At 40.9% G+C, this 18,308-nt stretch overlaps 1 protein-coding gene across 1 annotated transcript in view; it reads right to left on the bottom strand.

The window, feature by feature from the left end:
* sspo (SCO-spondin) overlaps positions 1–18,308 on the bottom strand; it is a 334,645-nt gene that overhangs the window by 46,119 nt on the left and 270,218 nt on the right. The window contains exons 93-96 of the mRNA XM_063050934.1: positions 16,134–16,295; positions 11,389–11,502; positions 2,266–2,404; positions 946–1,139 (exon numbers count right to left, since the gene is read on the bottom strand). Of these exons, the coding sequence (XP_062907004.1) occupies positions 946–1,139; positions 2,266–2,404; positions 11,389–11,502; positions 16,134–16,295 (609 nt within the window). The remainder of the gene's footprint in view (positions 1–945; positions 1,140–2,265; positions 2,405–11,388; positions 11,503–16,133; positions 16,296–18,308) is intronic.

The following is an 18,308-nucleotide window of genomic DNA, read 5'->3' as shown; positions in this document are numbered from 1 at the left end:
AAGGACGGCAAAAAACTGAAGTATATGTGAACCACATCAATTTGCTTATATATCTGCTCCTTAATCTTTGCAGATTGCTGGGAAGCTTTCAGGAGAATCCCAAGGATATTCCAAAAGTCTACTCATACGGCATCATTTGAAGAGACTTCTAAGACAATGTTGACCATTACTGTATGGAAGCAATATGGAGATGATCTTATTAGAGAAAAGGCTACACTTGATCTCTTAGGAAATGAGGCTGAAGTGTTAGTGGGGAGCACTTTGCAGCCAGTGGCATTAATTCTATTGGCTTCAAGATGGTTATGAAAAAAGATAGAACTGGTCTTCTAGTTGAAGTCTTAAACTGGGGGAAGATTAACTTTAATTGTATCAGACAGGAACTTACAAAAATTGATTGGGAGAGGCTGTTTGCAGGAAAAGGAATATCTGGCAAGTTGGAGGCTTTTAGAATTGAGTCAGAAAGTGCCTGTTAATGTGGGCACAATTAGGACGCCTTGGTTGATGAGGGATATTAAGGGTCTAGTCGGGAAAAGGCAGTTGAGATCAAGTGAGTCACTTGAGAAGTAAAAGGGATGTAGTAATACACATGAGGAGGAAATAAGGAGGGCCAAGAGGAGCCTTGAAATATCCCTGGCAGACAAGATACAGTAAATGAGTATCTTAAGCAATTTAAAAAATATATTAAGAGCAAAGGAGTAGTTAGGGAAAGATAAGCTCTCCCTCAGGATCAGTGTGGTGATCTATATACATGGAAACACAATAAATGGGTGAGATGATAAATGAATGCAGTGAAAGACTGAGAGACCATTATCCCAGTGGTACCCAATATTGCATATCTGCGAGTTGGATGGGCATTGGGTACTCCTACACTACCTGCCTTTGCCTACTACCTTCCCTGGTGGTCATCAGTGATTCTCTGCCACTGCTTCTAATCTAACCCCTCACCTTGACAGGGCATCTGGTTGCACTCTGCCATCTGAACAGTTCCTCCCTTGCAAGATGTGCCTGGCCTTCCACATGTGCGACTGCGAATCCGCTGACCTCCTCCACAACTCCTCGAACATTGGCTCCACACGGACCAGGAGCTTTGCTCTGCACAGTGTGAATCACTGCAGTCAAATGTCCCATTCAGACAGGCACTGCAAAAGCAAGCAACGAAAAAGGTGAAACACCATTGTAAAAGGGGACAGTAAAGTTCTAGTGGTCCCTAATGCTGCTAACAATATGGGTAAGAAGAAACACGAGGTCACGCACCATAACTCAGGGATCTCAGATGAAGTTTAAAAGCACATGTTCTCTGGGGTAATAATCCTCTGATTATTTCAGAGCCACGTGCTAGTGAGTATTGGAAAAAGGAGGGCAGTTCAGATGGGTGCAGGATGGAGGATTTTACATTTCCGGATGACTAGGACGGTTGCTGGAGGTGGGACCAATACAACTGGATGGGGTGAACCTGAACTGGATTACTTCCAGCATTACTGTGCACAGGTTTGCTAGTACAGCTGGGAACTGTTTAAGCTCACTTGCCAGAAGTTTGAGACCAAGAGTAGACGTTTCGTTAGGAGTGGTGGAAGGTATCACAGATGGTGGTCGGTATATTGAATGAGGAGGTGGTAGAGGAGGGTAAATTACTGTGGTTAAAATGCATTTGTACAGCGAGACATGGGCCAAATGCAGGAGGATAGGATCTGTGTGGCTAGACATCTCATTTAGCATGGATGAGTCCAGCAATGGGCCTGTTTCTATGCTGTAAGGTTAACAAAAACAAGAAAACTAAGCTGCTCTAGGAACTGGTGGAATCAAGAAAAGGAAAAGCAAATTAAAAAATCTTACCTTGTTGCTGCTTGCTCTCTTCTCCAAAGTCCATGATTCACCAAATCCTCTGTTCTGACCTCAGCTGTGGCACTTTGACCTCAGAACAACCCTTCTCAAAATGACTGCTCTGCTATATCTTGCAGCCCTTTTATTCACTGCTAGGCCTCACAGTAAGCAATAAAACAGCTCCTCACTTGTATTACCCTATGGATAAATACCCCATGAGATTTAATCTTTTAGACAAGTTTATCTTGTTAAATGCTTCACTAAAGTCTACAGAGACAACATCCACTGCTCAACACGCAATAACTTTTATTGCTCCCCACCACCCCTCAAACAAATTTGTGAACCAGGCCCTCCCTAAACACAGAGCCTTGCTGATGATTTGTAGCAGCATCTTCTCTAGGGTAAATCCTTAACCCAGTACCTGCACCATAAAACACAACGTACCAGGTGCCACAGGGAACAATGATCCTGTCTCCGGGCTGATATTCCACAGTGCCATTTGAGCTAGGTAGACCACAGCGACACTCTGAGACCAACACACAGCTGGAGTCCTGAAGTAACTGACCCCTAGGGCATCGGCAACCTACAAGAAAAGATCAAAGGAAACAACAAAATGAGGCTTAGGGTTAAGAATAGTAAACCAATCTATGGCCCTCATGATTTTACACACCTCATTCTCCTACTGTCCAAAGAATCCCAATCTGCTCAGTCTCACTCCATAACTCAACCACGTGTCCAGCAACATCCTTGTAAACCTTCTTTGCACTCTTTCTAGCTGAATTCCATTTGTCCCCATAACAAGGTAACCCTAACTGAGCACAATCCTCCAGCTGCAACCTCACTAACGTCTTGTACAACTACAACACAGCATCCTAACTTCTATACTCAGTGCCCTAATTGATGAAGGACAGCATACCAAAAGGTTGCTCTCTAACCATGATGCCACTTTCAGGGAACCATGCAGCTGTGTTCCAAACCCTTCTACCTCCCCAGGCCCTGCAATTCACTGTAGAAGTCCGACCCTAGTTTGTCAGAGTTTGAAATGCAACACTTCACATTTATCTGAATTAACCTCCATCTGACATTGGCCCACTTACCCAGCTGATCAAGATCCCTCTGTAAATTCTGATAGCCCTCTTTACCATGCCTACATTAGGAAAGCTATTATTCTATTGTATTGTTACAATTGGGTACAGGATATTGATGGGTAGCAGTGACAGAAATATTTAAGATCCTAATGAGGTAATGACAAAGATAGATATTAAGGTGTTTACATAAGTGTAATAGTCTCAAACAGGAAGATACAAGTACACAGTCACTTCTCTAGAAATTTCTACTGAACAGGAATAGAGTTAGGTTTAGGAAGCCAGGTCTCTGAAGGTATTTACTAAGAATGTAGAAAATTCTTTGAAAGATTGGGGGATTTGCTTCCGGTGACGTCATCATTCAGAATGGCAACTTAAATCAATAGCTCCTCTGGAAAAACGCTTATTTTGCCCCGTTAATCCATTAAATATAAGATCTTTCGAAAACATCTGAATTGATAAGGGGCGCAAGAATAGGGAAAAAGAATGGAGATTAAAAAAGCATCACTGTGGAGCCTATGGAAGAGAGAGGTACAGCGAGCGGCTCTCCTACACGTGCGCGTGGTGGCAAATAGGATAAAGATTCTGGAAGAGGTAAGGGAAGGCCAAAAAGATATAAAACAGCAACTAAATGATATAAAGTCAGAGCTCGCCAACGTCAATCAGAAAATACCGATGGCAGAGACTCGAATTGAGAAGGTGGAAGATCATGTGCAAAACGTGGAACAGATATTAAGTAAGATGATAAAAATATTAAATCAACAGGAAAATAAATTGCTTGACCAGGAGGGAAGATCACAACGGAAAAATATCAGGATTTATAATGTTCCCGAAGGAGCGGAGGGATTGTCCATGATAGACTTTGTAGACAAGCTGCTGCAGGAAGCGCTGGAGATTCCGACTATGGAGATTGAAATTGAGTGGGCGCATCGTTCGCTCATCCCGCGGCCTCCTGGAGACAGAGAAAGTAAGTCGCGCTCAATAGTACTTAGATTCCTTCGATTCAAGAGCAAGTCGGAGATTCTACGAAGGGCCTGGGGTAAGAAGAGAGTTTTTTGGAACGGAGAGTTAATATACTTCGATCATGATTACCCTCCGGCAGTCCTACAGAAACTGAAGGAATATTCCGAAGTAAAACGAATATTAAAGCAAGAAAAGATTAAATTCCAAACCCCGTACCCTGCTAAACTGAGGGTATTTTACCAAGAAGGGATACGACTATATCAGACAGTGGAAGAGGTGACTACAGACATGAAGAACAGAGGACTGCCCATTAGCGTGGTCAAACCAAGGGTAAGTCTGGCTGAGCAATTATCCTGATCTGCTTGGGAAATAGTAAGAGAACTGAGAAAGCGGGGGATGGGAACAGGACGAGAGAAGGATATTAGGAGGAGACTGAGTTCTCCAAGGGCAGCCCTCACCTCCTCCAGATGAGCCATAAGGTTTGTCTAACTTTAAAAGTGCTGATAAACTAAACGGAAGCAAAAATAGACGGTAATATACCTATCTCGAGAAATACATAGTATAATGTGGATTTTATATTACTCAATTTTTAAAAATTCATTCATTCATTCCTTTTTCCCCACCTAAATGAGAATATATACATGGGAGGAATATACAGGGAAATCATTTCTGTGTAATGGACATAGATTTTTTTTTTACTTACTTTTATACGTACTGCAGCGGGGGCCCTCAACTCACAGGTAGGAGGGGCTATCCCCCACGGCTAGATGTTTCTTCTAGCTCAACCCAGGGTCATCTAGAGACCTCAGCATTGGAATCACACCTTTGTTACCTTTTTTTTAATTATTCGTGTTTCTTGGCTCTTATTTGTTCAGGGAGTAGATCGATTAAGTTATATTCTGCAAATTTCAATGATATACTAATAGATAAATACACATGGCTAAGGACAAAGTAAAACTCATTTCTTTTAATGTCAATGGGCTGTTGAATCCAATCAAACAAAGTAAAATTCTATCAAAAAGGAAAAAAGAACAACCCCATGTAGTATATTTACAGGAAACTCACTTAAATGATAATGAGCATGGAAAATTAAAGAGAATGGGCTTCATTAATTTGTTTTTCTCCTCATGTAAATCAGGACATAGAAAAGGAGTTGCTATTCTCATCTTAAGCAAGCTAAATTTTGAAAAAGTATTCGAAATGGGAGATAAGGAGGGCAGATATATTCTGGTAAGGGGGAATACAGATGGAAATCCAGTTACTTTATTGAATATATATGCACCCCCAGGAAGTGATATTAGTTTCTTCCAGAAAATTACTAATATAATGGTAACGGAAACAAGGTCTCTTGATATGTGGGGGAGACTTAAATTTACAATTACAACCAAAGTTGGACTCTTCCAATAGAAAAACTTATGAAACCAAGTCCTTACATAAGAAAGTTAACACTCTTTTTGAGGATGTTGGTCTAATTGATATCTGGAGGGACCATTTCCCCGACAGAAGGGATTACACTCATTATTCTGCCCCCCATTCTGCATATACAAGAATATACTATTTCATAACATTTGGAAAAGATAGAGACAAAATAATCACCTGTGGAATTGGGACAATAGATGTAGGTGACCATGCACCTATATATTTATCTGTTGATTTTTGACCTACAACCAAAGAATACTATTTGGAAACTAAATTCAAGTCTACTCAATGATCCCTATTTTAAGGAATAAATTAAAAAAAAAAAATTGGTCTTTACTTAGAATTCAATGATAATGGAGAGGTTTCACCTCCCATTCTAGGGGATACTCTGAAGGCTGTCTTAAGAGGGAAAATTATAGTGATATCTTCATATAAGAAAAAAAAAGGAATAAAACATTAGAAGAATTACAAAATAAGCTGAAGGAACTAGAAAAAAAAAACAAAATTGACACAGGATACACCAGAGGAAATTTTAAAAAATTAGGAATGAAATTAATAGTTTGGCTACACAAGAAATTAGAAAAAATTTAATGTTCTGAAACAGAGACACTATGAAAGTGGATCTAAATCTATGAAAATACTGGCCTGGATACTGAAAAATAAAGATAGCAGAAATTACAATTCATAGAATTAGGGATCCAAAAACAAAAGTGATAAAAAAAATAAACTAAGTGAAATTCAAGAAGCTTTTGAAATGTTTTACAAAACTCTATATTCCAAAGTTCCAGGGGGAAGCATAGCCCAAACTGACACCTTCCTGAATTCTTTAGAGTTACCCATTTTAAGCAAAGAACAAAATAGAAAGATGACTGCTGACATAACTGAAGCTGAACTAAAAACTGCAATTAGTAGGCTTAAATTAAGCAAGTCACCAGGATCAGATGGATATACGGCAGAGTGGTATACAGAGTTTAGAAGTGAGTTAATTCCTGTTTTACTCCCCACACTGAACTAGGCCCTAAGAAAGGCACAAATACCACCCAGCTGGAAGGAGGCGATAATCTCAGCTATACCGAAAGAAGGCAAGGATAAAATGGAATGTGGGTCATTTAGACCAATATCTGTTCTTAATGTGGATTATAGATTATTTACCTCCATCATGGCCAAACGATTAGAAGAGTTTCTACTCATGCCGATACATAATGATCAGGTAGGTTTTATACAACAACGCCAAACACGAGACAATATACGAAGGACACTTTACATTATGGATCATATAAAAAAATGAAATTGAAGCAATAGTGCTAAGCTTGGATGCTGAAAAGGTATTTGATTCAGTTAATTGGAATTTTATTTACAGAGTTTTACATAGATTTGGTCTACATGACACAATTATTAAAACTATACAGGCACCATATGACAATCCTACTGCTAGGATTAAAATCAATGGATATTTATCTAATAGTTTTACCCTAGAAAGGGGCACGAGACAGGGTTGTGCATGGTCACCGCTACTCTTCACATTATATCTGGAACCATTAGCTCAATACATCAGACAAAATGAAGATATCAGGGGAATTACTATTAAAGGGACAGAGCGTAAATTGGCCTGTTACGCGGATGACATTTTGATCTATCTTGGGCAACCAACAAACTCTTTACCTAAATTGATGCAATCCTTTGAACAATATGGCCAATTATCAGGATACAAGATCAACATAGATAAAACCCAACTACTTTCATATAACTATAGCCCACCAAGAGAAATTGAAAGAAGATATCCTTGGGCATGGCAAACAGAGTCCGTCAAATATTTGGACATCATTGTGCCAAAAGATTTGGCAAAATTATCAGAATGCAATTATCAGCCTATATATAAAAAAATTAAGGAAGATATAACAAGATGGAACCTAATTCCTTTTCTTGGTCTCAGTTCAAGGATTGAATCTATTAAAATGAATATACTGCCCAAACTACTTTATCGCTTTCAGACCCTACCAATAGAGATTAATAAAAATCAATTCAATGAATGGATGAAGATATATATGGCAAGGTAAAAGGCCTAGGGTTCGTCTCAAAACTTTGCAATTATCCAAGGAAAAGGGGGGATGGGGCCTACCTTCTCTTAGAGATTGTTATTTTGCGGCACAGTTGAGAGCTGTGATATGTTGGTGCAACGCATCATATGATGCTCAATGGAAAAACATTGAGGAGAGGATACTTTCCATCCCCATACAGGCAATTTTGGCTGATAGCAACCTACAAAGTTACATAAATAATATTGACAACCCGTGGGTGAAATGGACTCTTAAAATATGGATAACTATTATAAAAGAATATAAACTAGAGAGAGGCATTGCAATTCTTAAATGGTGTGCATATGACTCGGATTTTATGCCAAATAAACTGGATGCTAGATTTAGGGACTGGACAGCTAAAGGAATAACAGCTATTTGTAATATAATGAAAGAAGGGACAGTTTTGAAATGCTCAAAGAGAAACACTTATTAGAAAAACAACACTTTTACTGGTATTTACAGATGCGACAGTATGTTAATAGGACGGTTAAAAATGTAACCAAGGCAAGTACATGTCTGATAGAGCTATTTAGAAAAGCATATAATTCAGACAACGGTAGTAGAATAATTTCAAGCGTGTATAAGGGTTTATCAAACCTTAAAACACATTCAACTTCATATATTGAAACAAAATGGGAGAAGGAAGGAGGGATAATAATATTTGAGGAAGACTGGACAATAATATGGAGGTATCAATGGAAGTGTACCAGTTCACAGAAATGGAGGGAGTTCAGGTAGAAAAACTTGATAAGACATTTTATTACACTCTCTCAGAAATCCCATTATGATAGTAACGCCCCCCCGCCCCCGTTTGCTGGAGAAATTGTGGAAATCAAAATGCAAACCATTATCATATTTCCCGTTATCAAAGACTATTGGAGTGGGATACATAACGCCCTACAAGACATCTTTAAATGTGAAATACCCTTACAGAGTAAGACCATATATTTTGGGTATATACCCCAAGAATGGTTGAAAAAAGATAAATATTTAATGAATGTACTGCTGGTGGCTGGTAAAAAGACCCTTACCAGGAAATGGTTATCTCAGGAGAGCCCTGCTTTAGATGTATGGATGAAAATTACAATGGACATTTACAAAATGGAGAAGATAACAGCATCTGTTAATCATAAGTTGGAACAATTTTATTCATACTGGAAAAAAATGGTTTAACTACATAACGCCTCATAAGCCTGATTTTATTCTCATAAGTCAATATGTTGTAAAAAAAAGATCACTGCCTACTCTGTACATAGTTTTCTTCTTTCGTTTGTTCTTTCTTTCCTCTCTATAAGTGGATACCTCAGATAAATGTTATGTGGAGATTTGTGACAAATATGATTATATGATATATATGTACAGTATCTGAAATACATCTTATGGAAATGTTTGTTTGATGATGAAATTCAATAAAAAGTAAATTACACACAAGAAAAAGAAAGATTGGGGAATTTACACAAGAGGAGCCATGATCATATTGAATGGCAAGGAGGTTTTAAGGAGAAGGGCCTGAGGGCTTACTCTTATACCCATTTTCTTTTGCTCTTGCTTTTCCTGCCACTGTTATTAGATTACAGTTCGTTCGTTCCAGTCTTACCCCTTTTGCTCCTTCCTTAAATGTGATGTCACTTTTGTTCCATTCCATAAAACTCAGTACAACGAAAACTAGAGCATCCACTCTCTTTAAAACAATCCATTTCTAAACTCTGGAAGGTAGATCATAGACTGATTTCACCTTCACAATGTACCTATGCAAACTTGTCTTAACCTACATCTACCACTTCCACCACCCTTTGAGGACTGAAGCTTCCCTCAGATTTCCCTTAAATATTTCACCTTTCACCCTAAACCTATGACCTCCAGTTCTAGTCTCACCATCCTCAGCAGATAGAGATCCATGCATTGACCCTATCTATACCCCTCATAATTTGTGTATCTCTGACATATCCCCTCATCCTCCTATGCTCCAGGAAGCAACTTATTCAACCTTTCCCTATAGCTCAGATCCTCAAGTCTTTGTAAAGCCTTGTAATTTTCTATACTCTTGCAAGCTCACTGATATTTTTTTCCTTTGGGCAGGTGACTAGATCTGCACAGAATACTCTACATTTGGCTTCGCCAACATCTTATATATCTTCAAAATAACATCCCAACTCCTGTAATCATTGATACAAGTGATTCTCCAGATGCTGGAAACCCAGAGCAGCAGATAAAGATGCTGGAGGAACTCGGCAGCATCTACGGAAAGTAATAAATAGTTGGGAAGAAGTACGCATGCCTTTTTGTTGGCTACATGGAGCAGTCCATGTTCCGAGCCTTCCCCAGTAATTCTCTCCTACTCTTCCTCTGCTACTTTGACTGCATTGGTGCTGCTTCATGCACCCATGCTGAGCTCGTCAATGTCATCAATTTTGTCTCTAACTTCCACCCTGCCCTTAAACTCACTTGGTCCATTTCTGATACACTCTTCCCCTTCTCGATCTCTCTGTCGACAAACTGTCTACTGATATCTTTTATAAACCTACTGATTCCCGCAGCTTACTTGACTATACTGCTTCCCACCTCTCTCCAGTAAGAATGCTATTCCTTTTTCTTAGCTCCTTTGCCTCTGCCACATCTGTTCCCTGGACGTGGCTTTCTATTCCAGGACATTCGTGATGTCCTCCTTCTTCCACCATTGATGCTACCCTCATCTGCATCTCCTCCAATCCCCAAACATCTGTGCTCACCCCATCTTCCCACTGCCTTAACAGGGATAGATTTCCTCTTGTTCTTACCTACCACCCCATGCGCATCCAACACATTCTCTTCCACAACTTCCACCATCTTCAACAGGATCTACCGCCAAGCACATCTTTACCTCCCCCTCACTCTCCACTTTCTGCAGGGGTTGCTCCCTCTGTGATTGTCCAATTGTCCCAAAATAATCCTTGCAAGCAGCCAAAGTACTACACCTGCCCATTTACCTCCTCTCTTACCTCCGTTCAGGAACTGAAATAGTCCTTCCAGGTGAGGCAACATTTCACCCACCTATGTGTTGGGATTATCTATGATGTCAGGTACTCCCAATGCAGCCTTCTGTACATTGGTGAGACCCAACGTAGATTGGAGGACTGCGTTGTCGAGCATCTCCTCTCCATCCGCAAGAACCAGGATTTGATGGCCCACTAATTTTATTTCCAATCCCCATAACCAATTCCAACATGTCTTTTCATGGCCTCCTCTTCTGCTACAATTAGACCATTTTCAGGTTGGAGGGAAAACACAGAGGGGAAATTTGGAGCAACACACAAAATGCTAGAGGACGCAGCAAGTCAGGCAGCATCTATGAAAATGAATAATCAGTCGACATTTCAGGCTGAAACACTTCTTCAGGACCAGGAACGAAGGGGGGGAGACACCTGAATAAAAAGGGGGAAGGAGGACTAGCTAGAAGGTGATAGGTGAATCACAAACAAGAGAAAATCTGTTGGAAATGCTGGAAATCAAAGTAATACACACAACATGCTGCAGGAACTCAGCAGAAGAGAGAATCTGGTAAGAGAGGACATAAGCTTGACATTAATAGTGGGAAAGATATTGGAAGGTATTCTAAAGAACTGGGTATATAAGCATTTGGGTGGCCAAGGACTAATTAGGAATAGTCAACATGCCTTTGTGAGTAGTAGGGCATGTCTAACCAATCGTACAGAGATTTTCAAGGAAGTTACCGGAAACTTGATGAAGGCAACGCAGTGGATGTTGTCCACATGGACTTTAGCAAGGCCTTTGACAAGGTCCTGCATGGGAGATTGGTCAAGAAGGTTCAGTTGCTTGACATTCAAGATGAGGTAATAAATTGGATTAGACATTGGCTTCGTGGGAGAGGCCAGAGAGCGGTAGTAGACAGTTGCCTCTCAGACTGATGGCCTGTAACTAGTGGTGTGCCACAGAGATCAGTGTTGGGCCCATCATTGCACTGGATAAAATGGACGACCCCCACAGATGCGCTGGTTTGGTTTTCCAAAACCGATGTACTGTACCTGGTTTGCACATTCCTTGTAGGCACTGCACATGATCCCACAGGTCAGTACATGTCCTCGGACAGTGATTTGCACAGGACACAAACTCTTTTTCTCGGTCTTCACAGAGCTCTCCTGAAATATATCGAAATTTGAAAGTACTTACTGTCACATTCAGTTTGTCTGCATTGGCCCTTATCCCTAAACTTTTCTGTCCCGTCCAACTATCTTTAAATATTGGTCTATTAATCTTAGGCTTGTATCTGGTCGAGTTGTTTTGATAAACTTTCTGGTTCTCTCTATATGCTGCCTGAAAACTCCCCTCGCCCACAGAATAACCACCTTCTTTGTTTCTTTTAAGAAAGATGTCAATCTCTCATTCAGTAATTTAATATGTACATTCATTTTCAGAGAGGGTAGATTGTCAGAATCTTTTTCCCAGGCCAAGGAAGTCTAGAAAAGAAAGGTTTAAGGTGAGAGGGGTGAAACTGAAAGAAGATCTGGGGGGCAGACCTAAGGAAATCTGCAGATGCTGGAAATTCAAGCAACACACGCAAAAAATGCTGGTGGAACATCTTTGTGTGTATTGCTTGAAGATATAAGGGATACGTTTTTCCACACAGAGAATGTTGAATATCTGGAACGAGCTACCAGAGAAGGTGGTGAATTACAGGGTTATAAAGTTGTTTGGATCAGTATTTTAATAGGAAAGGAGTAGTGGGATACAGGCCTAATGTTTCTGTGCTATATATTCCCACAGTTATATGAAGGTAACTGAGGTATCTAAACACATTCCAAATGGCACCTTAAAGAGGCTTATGATATCAGAAGGGTATGTGGGTGGAGTCAGAAATAAGAAGATGGTGATCATTTTGATGGGGTTGTGTTATAGAACTCCCAATAGCCCACTGGAATTAGAGGAACAAATATGTAGGGAGATAACAGGGTTGCAATAGTAGGTGATTTCAACTTTCTGAATATAGAGCAGGACTTGCACACCAGTACGGGTTTGGGTACGGCAGAAGTATACGTAACCTGGAAAGTTTTCTTGAGCAACATGCAAATGCCCTACCTACTATTGGGTAACGATGTTGCAGCTTCATTGGGATCACTTTAGGACCTGTGACTATAATTTGAATTGTTTTAAAATAGTTATGGGAAAAAAATAGGATTGCTCCACAAATTAACGAGTGGGAGATGCTGTTAGCAGGTAAAGAGACAAATGGCAAGTGGGAGGCTTTTAAATATGATAGTAGGTTAAGCAAGTTTCTGTTAGAGTGAAAAATAAGGTTGGCAGGATTAGGGTTCCTTGGGTAATGAAAGATATTGAGGCTTCGTACAGGAAAATGTCATGAATAGGTAGTTGCAATCAAGTTGTTGGATTATAAGGAGGATGCTTAAAACAGAAATTGGGATGGTAAAAAGAGGACATTAGATAGTTTGGACGGATAAGGCAAAGGAAATTCCTAAGATATTCTATAAGCATATTATCTGTATTTATTGTGGAGAAGGTTGTGCAAGTTAAGGAAGAGAACAGTGATGGGCTGAGACATACTGACAGAGTGAGGTGGGTATTTGGAATGAGCTGCCCCAGCGGTCTCAATGACTACAGACCGGTAGCTTTGGCCTCCCACATCATGAAGACCCTGGAGAGACTTGTTCTGGAGCTGCTCCAGCCTATGGTTAGGCCACACTTAGATCCCCTCCAGTTCGCCTACCAGCCCCGACTAGGAGTTGAGGATGCCATCGTCTACCAGCTGAACCGTGTATACGCCCACCTGGACAAGCCAGCGAGCACTGTGAGGGTCATGTTTTTTGACTTCTCCAGTGCGTTCAACACCATCCGCCCTGCTCTGCTGGGGGAGAAGTTGACTGCGATGCAGGTGGGATGCTTTCCTGGTGTCATGAATTCTTGATTACCTGACTGGCAGACCACAGTACGTGTGCTTGCAACACTGTGTGTCCGACAGAGTGATCAGCAGCACTGGGGCTCCACAGGGGACTGTCTTGTCTCCCTTTCTCTGCACCGTTTACACCTCGGACTTCAACTACCGTACAGAGTCTTACCATCTTCAGAAGTTTTCTGATGACTCTGCCATAGATGGATGCATCAGCAAGGGAGATGAGGCTGAGTACAGGGCTACGGTAGGAAACTTTGTCACATGGTGTGAGCAGAATTATCTGCAGCTTAATGTGAAAAAGACTAAGGAGCTGGTGGTAGACCTGAGGAGGGCTAAGGCACCGGTGACCCCTGTTTCCATCCAGGGGGTCAGTGTGGACATGGTGGAGGATTACAAATACCTGGGGATACGAATTGACAATAAACTGGACTGGTCTAAGAACACTGAGGCTGTCTACAAGAAGGGTCAGAGCCGTCTCTATTTCCTGAGGAGACTGAGGTCCTTTATCATCTGTCGGACGATGCTGAGGATGTTCTACGAGTCTGTGATGGCCAGTGCTATCATGTTTGCTGTTGTGTGCTGGGGCAGCAGGCTGAGGGTAGCAGACACCAACAGAAGCAACAAACTCATTCGTAAAGCCAGTGATGTTGTAGGGATGGAACTGGACTCTCTGACGGTGGTCTCTGAAAAGAGGATGCTGTCCAAGTTGCATGCCATCTTGGACAATGTCTCCCATCCACTACATAATGTACTGGTTGGGCACAGGAGTACTTTCAGCCAGAGACTCATTCCACCGAGATGCAAAACAGAGCATCATAGGAAGTCATTTCTGCCTGTGGCCATCAAACTTTACAACTCCCCCCTTGGAGGGTCAGACACCCTGAGCCATTACGTTGGTCCTGGACTAATTTCCTGGCATAATTTACATATTACTATTTAATTATTTATGGTTTTATATTGTTATATTTATACTCTGTTCTTGGTTGGGGCAACTGTAACGAAAATCAATTTCCCTCGGGATCAATAAAGTATGACTATGACTATGTTATCCCCGCCCTTTTTTTCTTTCTTCCATGGCCTGTCTTTCACCCATCAATTTCCTAGCTCTTTGTTTCATCCCTCCCCCTCCAAGTTTTACCTATCACCTGGTGTTTCTCTCTTCCCTCCCGCCACCTTTCAAATCTACTCCTCAGCTTTTTCCTTCCAGTCCTGCTGAAGAGTATCAGCCTGAAACATTGACTGTGCTTCTTTCTAGTTCCTCCAGCATTTTGTGTGCGTAGCTGTGTGGGCACTGTGGTTGGCATGGACTTGTTGAGCCAGAGGGCCTGTATCCATGTTAAATTACTCTATGTCTCTCTGACTTTCTATTTAGAATGGGACCAAAATAAATTCACACTATTGTGTCACCTGTTCTAATAAATAGTAAGGTTTTATTCCTAGTTTTCTTTGTACCAAACCTTGGTACTTCAGGATCTTAATATCCCTAAAGTAAGTGCAGGCAGCAACACCTCTGGTGCCCTGCAAGGCTGTGTTCTCAGTCCCTTACTTTACTTACTATACATTCATATCTGTCCAGTCAGATTTTGCTGCAACTTCACAGATGACACCACTGTAGTGGGCTGGATCTCAAATAGTGACAAGATGGAGTATGGGAAGGAAACAGAGACTCTAGGTGCATAATGTTTGGACAAGAACTTTTCATTTAATGTCAGCAAAACAACAGAATTGGTTATTGGCTTTAGGAAGCAGGACAGAGCACACACCCATGTATGTGTCAGCTATGCTGTAGTGGAGAGGGTGGAGAGCTTCAAGTTCCTATGTGAAAATATCACCAACAGCCTGTCCTAATCCAGCCAGATAGAAAGCTAAGGCCAGGAAAGCTGACATTCCCTGTACTTCCTTAGAAGGCTAAGGAAATAGGGCATGTCCTGTTTGACACTCACTAATATTTGTAGATGCACTATAGAAAGCATCCTATTGGATATACTGTTTCACAACTTGGTTTGGAAACTGTTCTGCCTGAGACTGAAAGAAGCGAGGGAGTTATGGAAAGAGCTCAGTCCATTATGGAAACCGGCTTCCTCTCTATGGACTCCGCCTGCACTTCTCACTGTCTTGGTAAAGCAGCCATCATCATCAAAGACCCCACTCACCCTGGACATCCTCTCTTTTCCCCTCTCCCGGTCGGCAATGACAAAAAAATCTAAAAGCACACATCCCCAGGCTCAAGGACAGTTCAACTCTTGCTGTTGGACCTTTTGTACAGTCCAGATGAATCAGAATCTGGTTTAATATCACTGGCACTCAGCAGTACAGAGCAATATATAATAAAAAGCACCATCAATTACAATAAGAAATATATATGCATATAAATTGAATGAAATAGGTAGTGCAAAAAGAGAGGGAAAAGTAGTGATGTAGTGTAAATGGGTTCACTGTCCATTCAGAAATCTGATACCGGAGGCCAAGGAGCTGTTCCTAAAATGGTGAGTGTCTTCACGTTCCCGTACCTCCCCTTGGTGGCAGCTATGAGAAGAGGACGTTTGCCTCATCATGATTTTCTGCCTGCACTGCACGCCCTCTCTGACTGTAACATTACCTTCTGCATTGCTATTGCTTTTTGCTGAGCTACCTCAAATACCTTATGTTGTTGAAATGATCTTCAGTGATCTCTTGAAACACTAGATATTTCACTGTATATTTGTACAAGTGCCAATAGTAAGCCAATACTATATCTTTGTAAATGACATTTCATCATAAACCCTACTGAGAATGTGACTGTTATTTGCCAACTTCATTTGTTATGTACATGCCATATCCCTTTATAATATCAGATTGTTGAACATTAATTTCTTTTTCTGTCACCTGGGCAGATGGCAGTATTGCAACTTTCCGATTGGAACCTGGGTTTTCGACAGTCCCCTGTGTCATCTGGGCGAGTGAGGTTGCGTTGCCTGATGCGGAAGCCACCACTGCAAGGCTCGCGGCAAGCACTCCATGGGCCCCAGGAACCCCAAGAACAATCGTCTGAAATAGAGGGAGGCACAAAAGTAGTGGCGTGTACAGAAGGTGGTGGCTGGGCACAGGGAAATAGAAACATGCATTATTTATAGATAGGAGGAAAAGAACAGTTAAAAAAGCTTCCGGGTAATAATTAAATTGCAGACATCAATTAATTAAATAAAGAAATAAGAAAAAGTAGCAGTTAGCCATTCAGTTAATTATTTGACAAGATCATATCTGGTACTGAACCTCAACATCTTTTTCTAACACTATTGCTACAGACCTTAATTCCTCAAGTATACAGAAATTCATTAATGCACATCCAGAATGCAACAAATAACAGCCCTCCAGTGTAGAGAATTCCAAGATCACTACAAACTGAGTTTCAAAAAAAAATCTAACCACCTCAAGCCTAATGTCCTTGCCCTTATTGTGAAATTGACCTGCTGAATCAGGGGAACTATCCTCCCTTCAGCTAGCCTCTCAAGTCTGTTCAGCATGTTGTGATTTTTGCCTCATTCTTCTGCACTCTGCAACATAAAATGTAGGACACTGAACAGTGCAGCATAGGAACAGGCCATTTGCCACACCATGCCATGCCAAACCAGTAAAACCAGTAGTTAAATGCCAAATGAAATGAATCCCTTCTGCCTTCATAATGTCCACAGATCACTATTCTCCACACATTCATGTGCCTATCTGAGAGCCTGTTAAATGCCTGTCGCATTTGTCTCTACTACCGCCACAGGGAGCAGATTCCAGGCTCCAGCTGTGTAAAAAAACCTGTCTCACACGTCTCTTTTGCACTTTCCCCTTTTCATCTTAAATACTGCAGATACCCACTGGAATTAGACATTTCACTCCTGGGAAAAAGGTACCAACTGTATACTCTATTTATGCCTCTCATAATCTTATAAACTTCTAGTAGATCCCTCCTCAGCTTCCACCACTCCAGAGAAAACAACCCATTGTTTGTCCAATCTCTTGTTATAGCACATGCTCTGTAATTCAGACAGCATATGCGACCTCTTCTGCACAGTTTCCAAACCCATTGTATCCTTCCCATGAAGGGACAGCAGAATTAAATGCAATTTTATAAAGCTGTTCCAGTTTAATCAACCTCGTCTCATCCAGGAACACCATTGTCCTGAAGCCAGTCTGGTGAAACTTTGTTGTGTTCCTTCTCGGTCTACGACATCGTTTTTGAGGGAAGCGGACCTGAGCTGAACAAAATTCTCCAGATGCAGTTTTATCAAGGCCCTGTACAAATGCAATAAAATCTGTCTCACCACATTCAAGTAAATATGTACCTGCATTCCTCTCTGTTCTACACCATTTCCTGGGGCCCTATCATTTACTATTTGATCTTACCAAAATGTGACACACTGCATTTATCTGAATTAAACTCAGTCTGCCGTTCCTCAGCCCACTGGCCCAGTTAATCATTGCAATCTTTGAGGACGTTCTTCACAGTCCACCATACCACCAGTTATTGTGTCGTCTGCAAACTTACAAATCAAGCCACCTTCAGTCTCATCCAAGTCATTGATATATCTGACAAACAACAATAGACCTAGCACAGTTTTATAAAGCTGTTCCAGTTTAATCAACCTCTTCTCATACTGTGGCGCAGTACTGATCACATCAAACACAATTCCGTTATCTATCTTTTTGGTCATTTTTTTTTTAAAAAAGAAACCTCACCTAACTTGTGAGACATGAAGCCATGCACAAAGCCATGTGTATCACTAATCGGTCCCTGCCTTTCCAAAAGCTCGAAGATCCTTTCTCTCAGAATCCTTTCCAATAACTTACCATTAGTGCTAAGCTCACCATTCTACACTTTCTAAACTTTTCCTTGAATCCTTTCTTGAATAATAGTAAATACAGATAAGACCATGTCCATCTCATGTAACTTCACACATAGATAACCTTAATGATCATTAACAGGCCCTATTTTTTCTGTAGTTTCTCTTTTGCTCTTAATATACTTATAAAATCTTAAGTATCTCTTGTGTTTATGAATCTCTTTGGAGC

Source organism: Mobula hypostoma, chromosome 1, assembly GCF_963921235.1.
Source record: "Mobula hypostoma chromosome 1, sMobHyp1.1, whole genome shotgun sequence".
NCBI lineage: Eukaryota > Metazoa > Chordata > Chondrichthyes > Myliobatiformes > Myliobatidae > Mobula > Mobula hypostoma.
The sequence above is the reverse complement of the archived record's forward strand: the minus strand, read 5'-3'. Positions and strand labels throughout refer to the sequence as shown.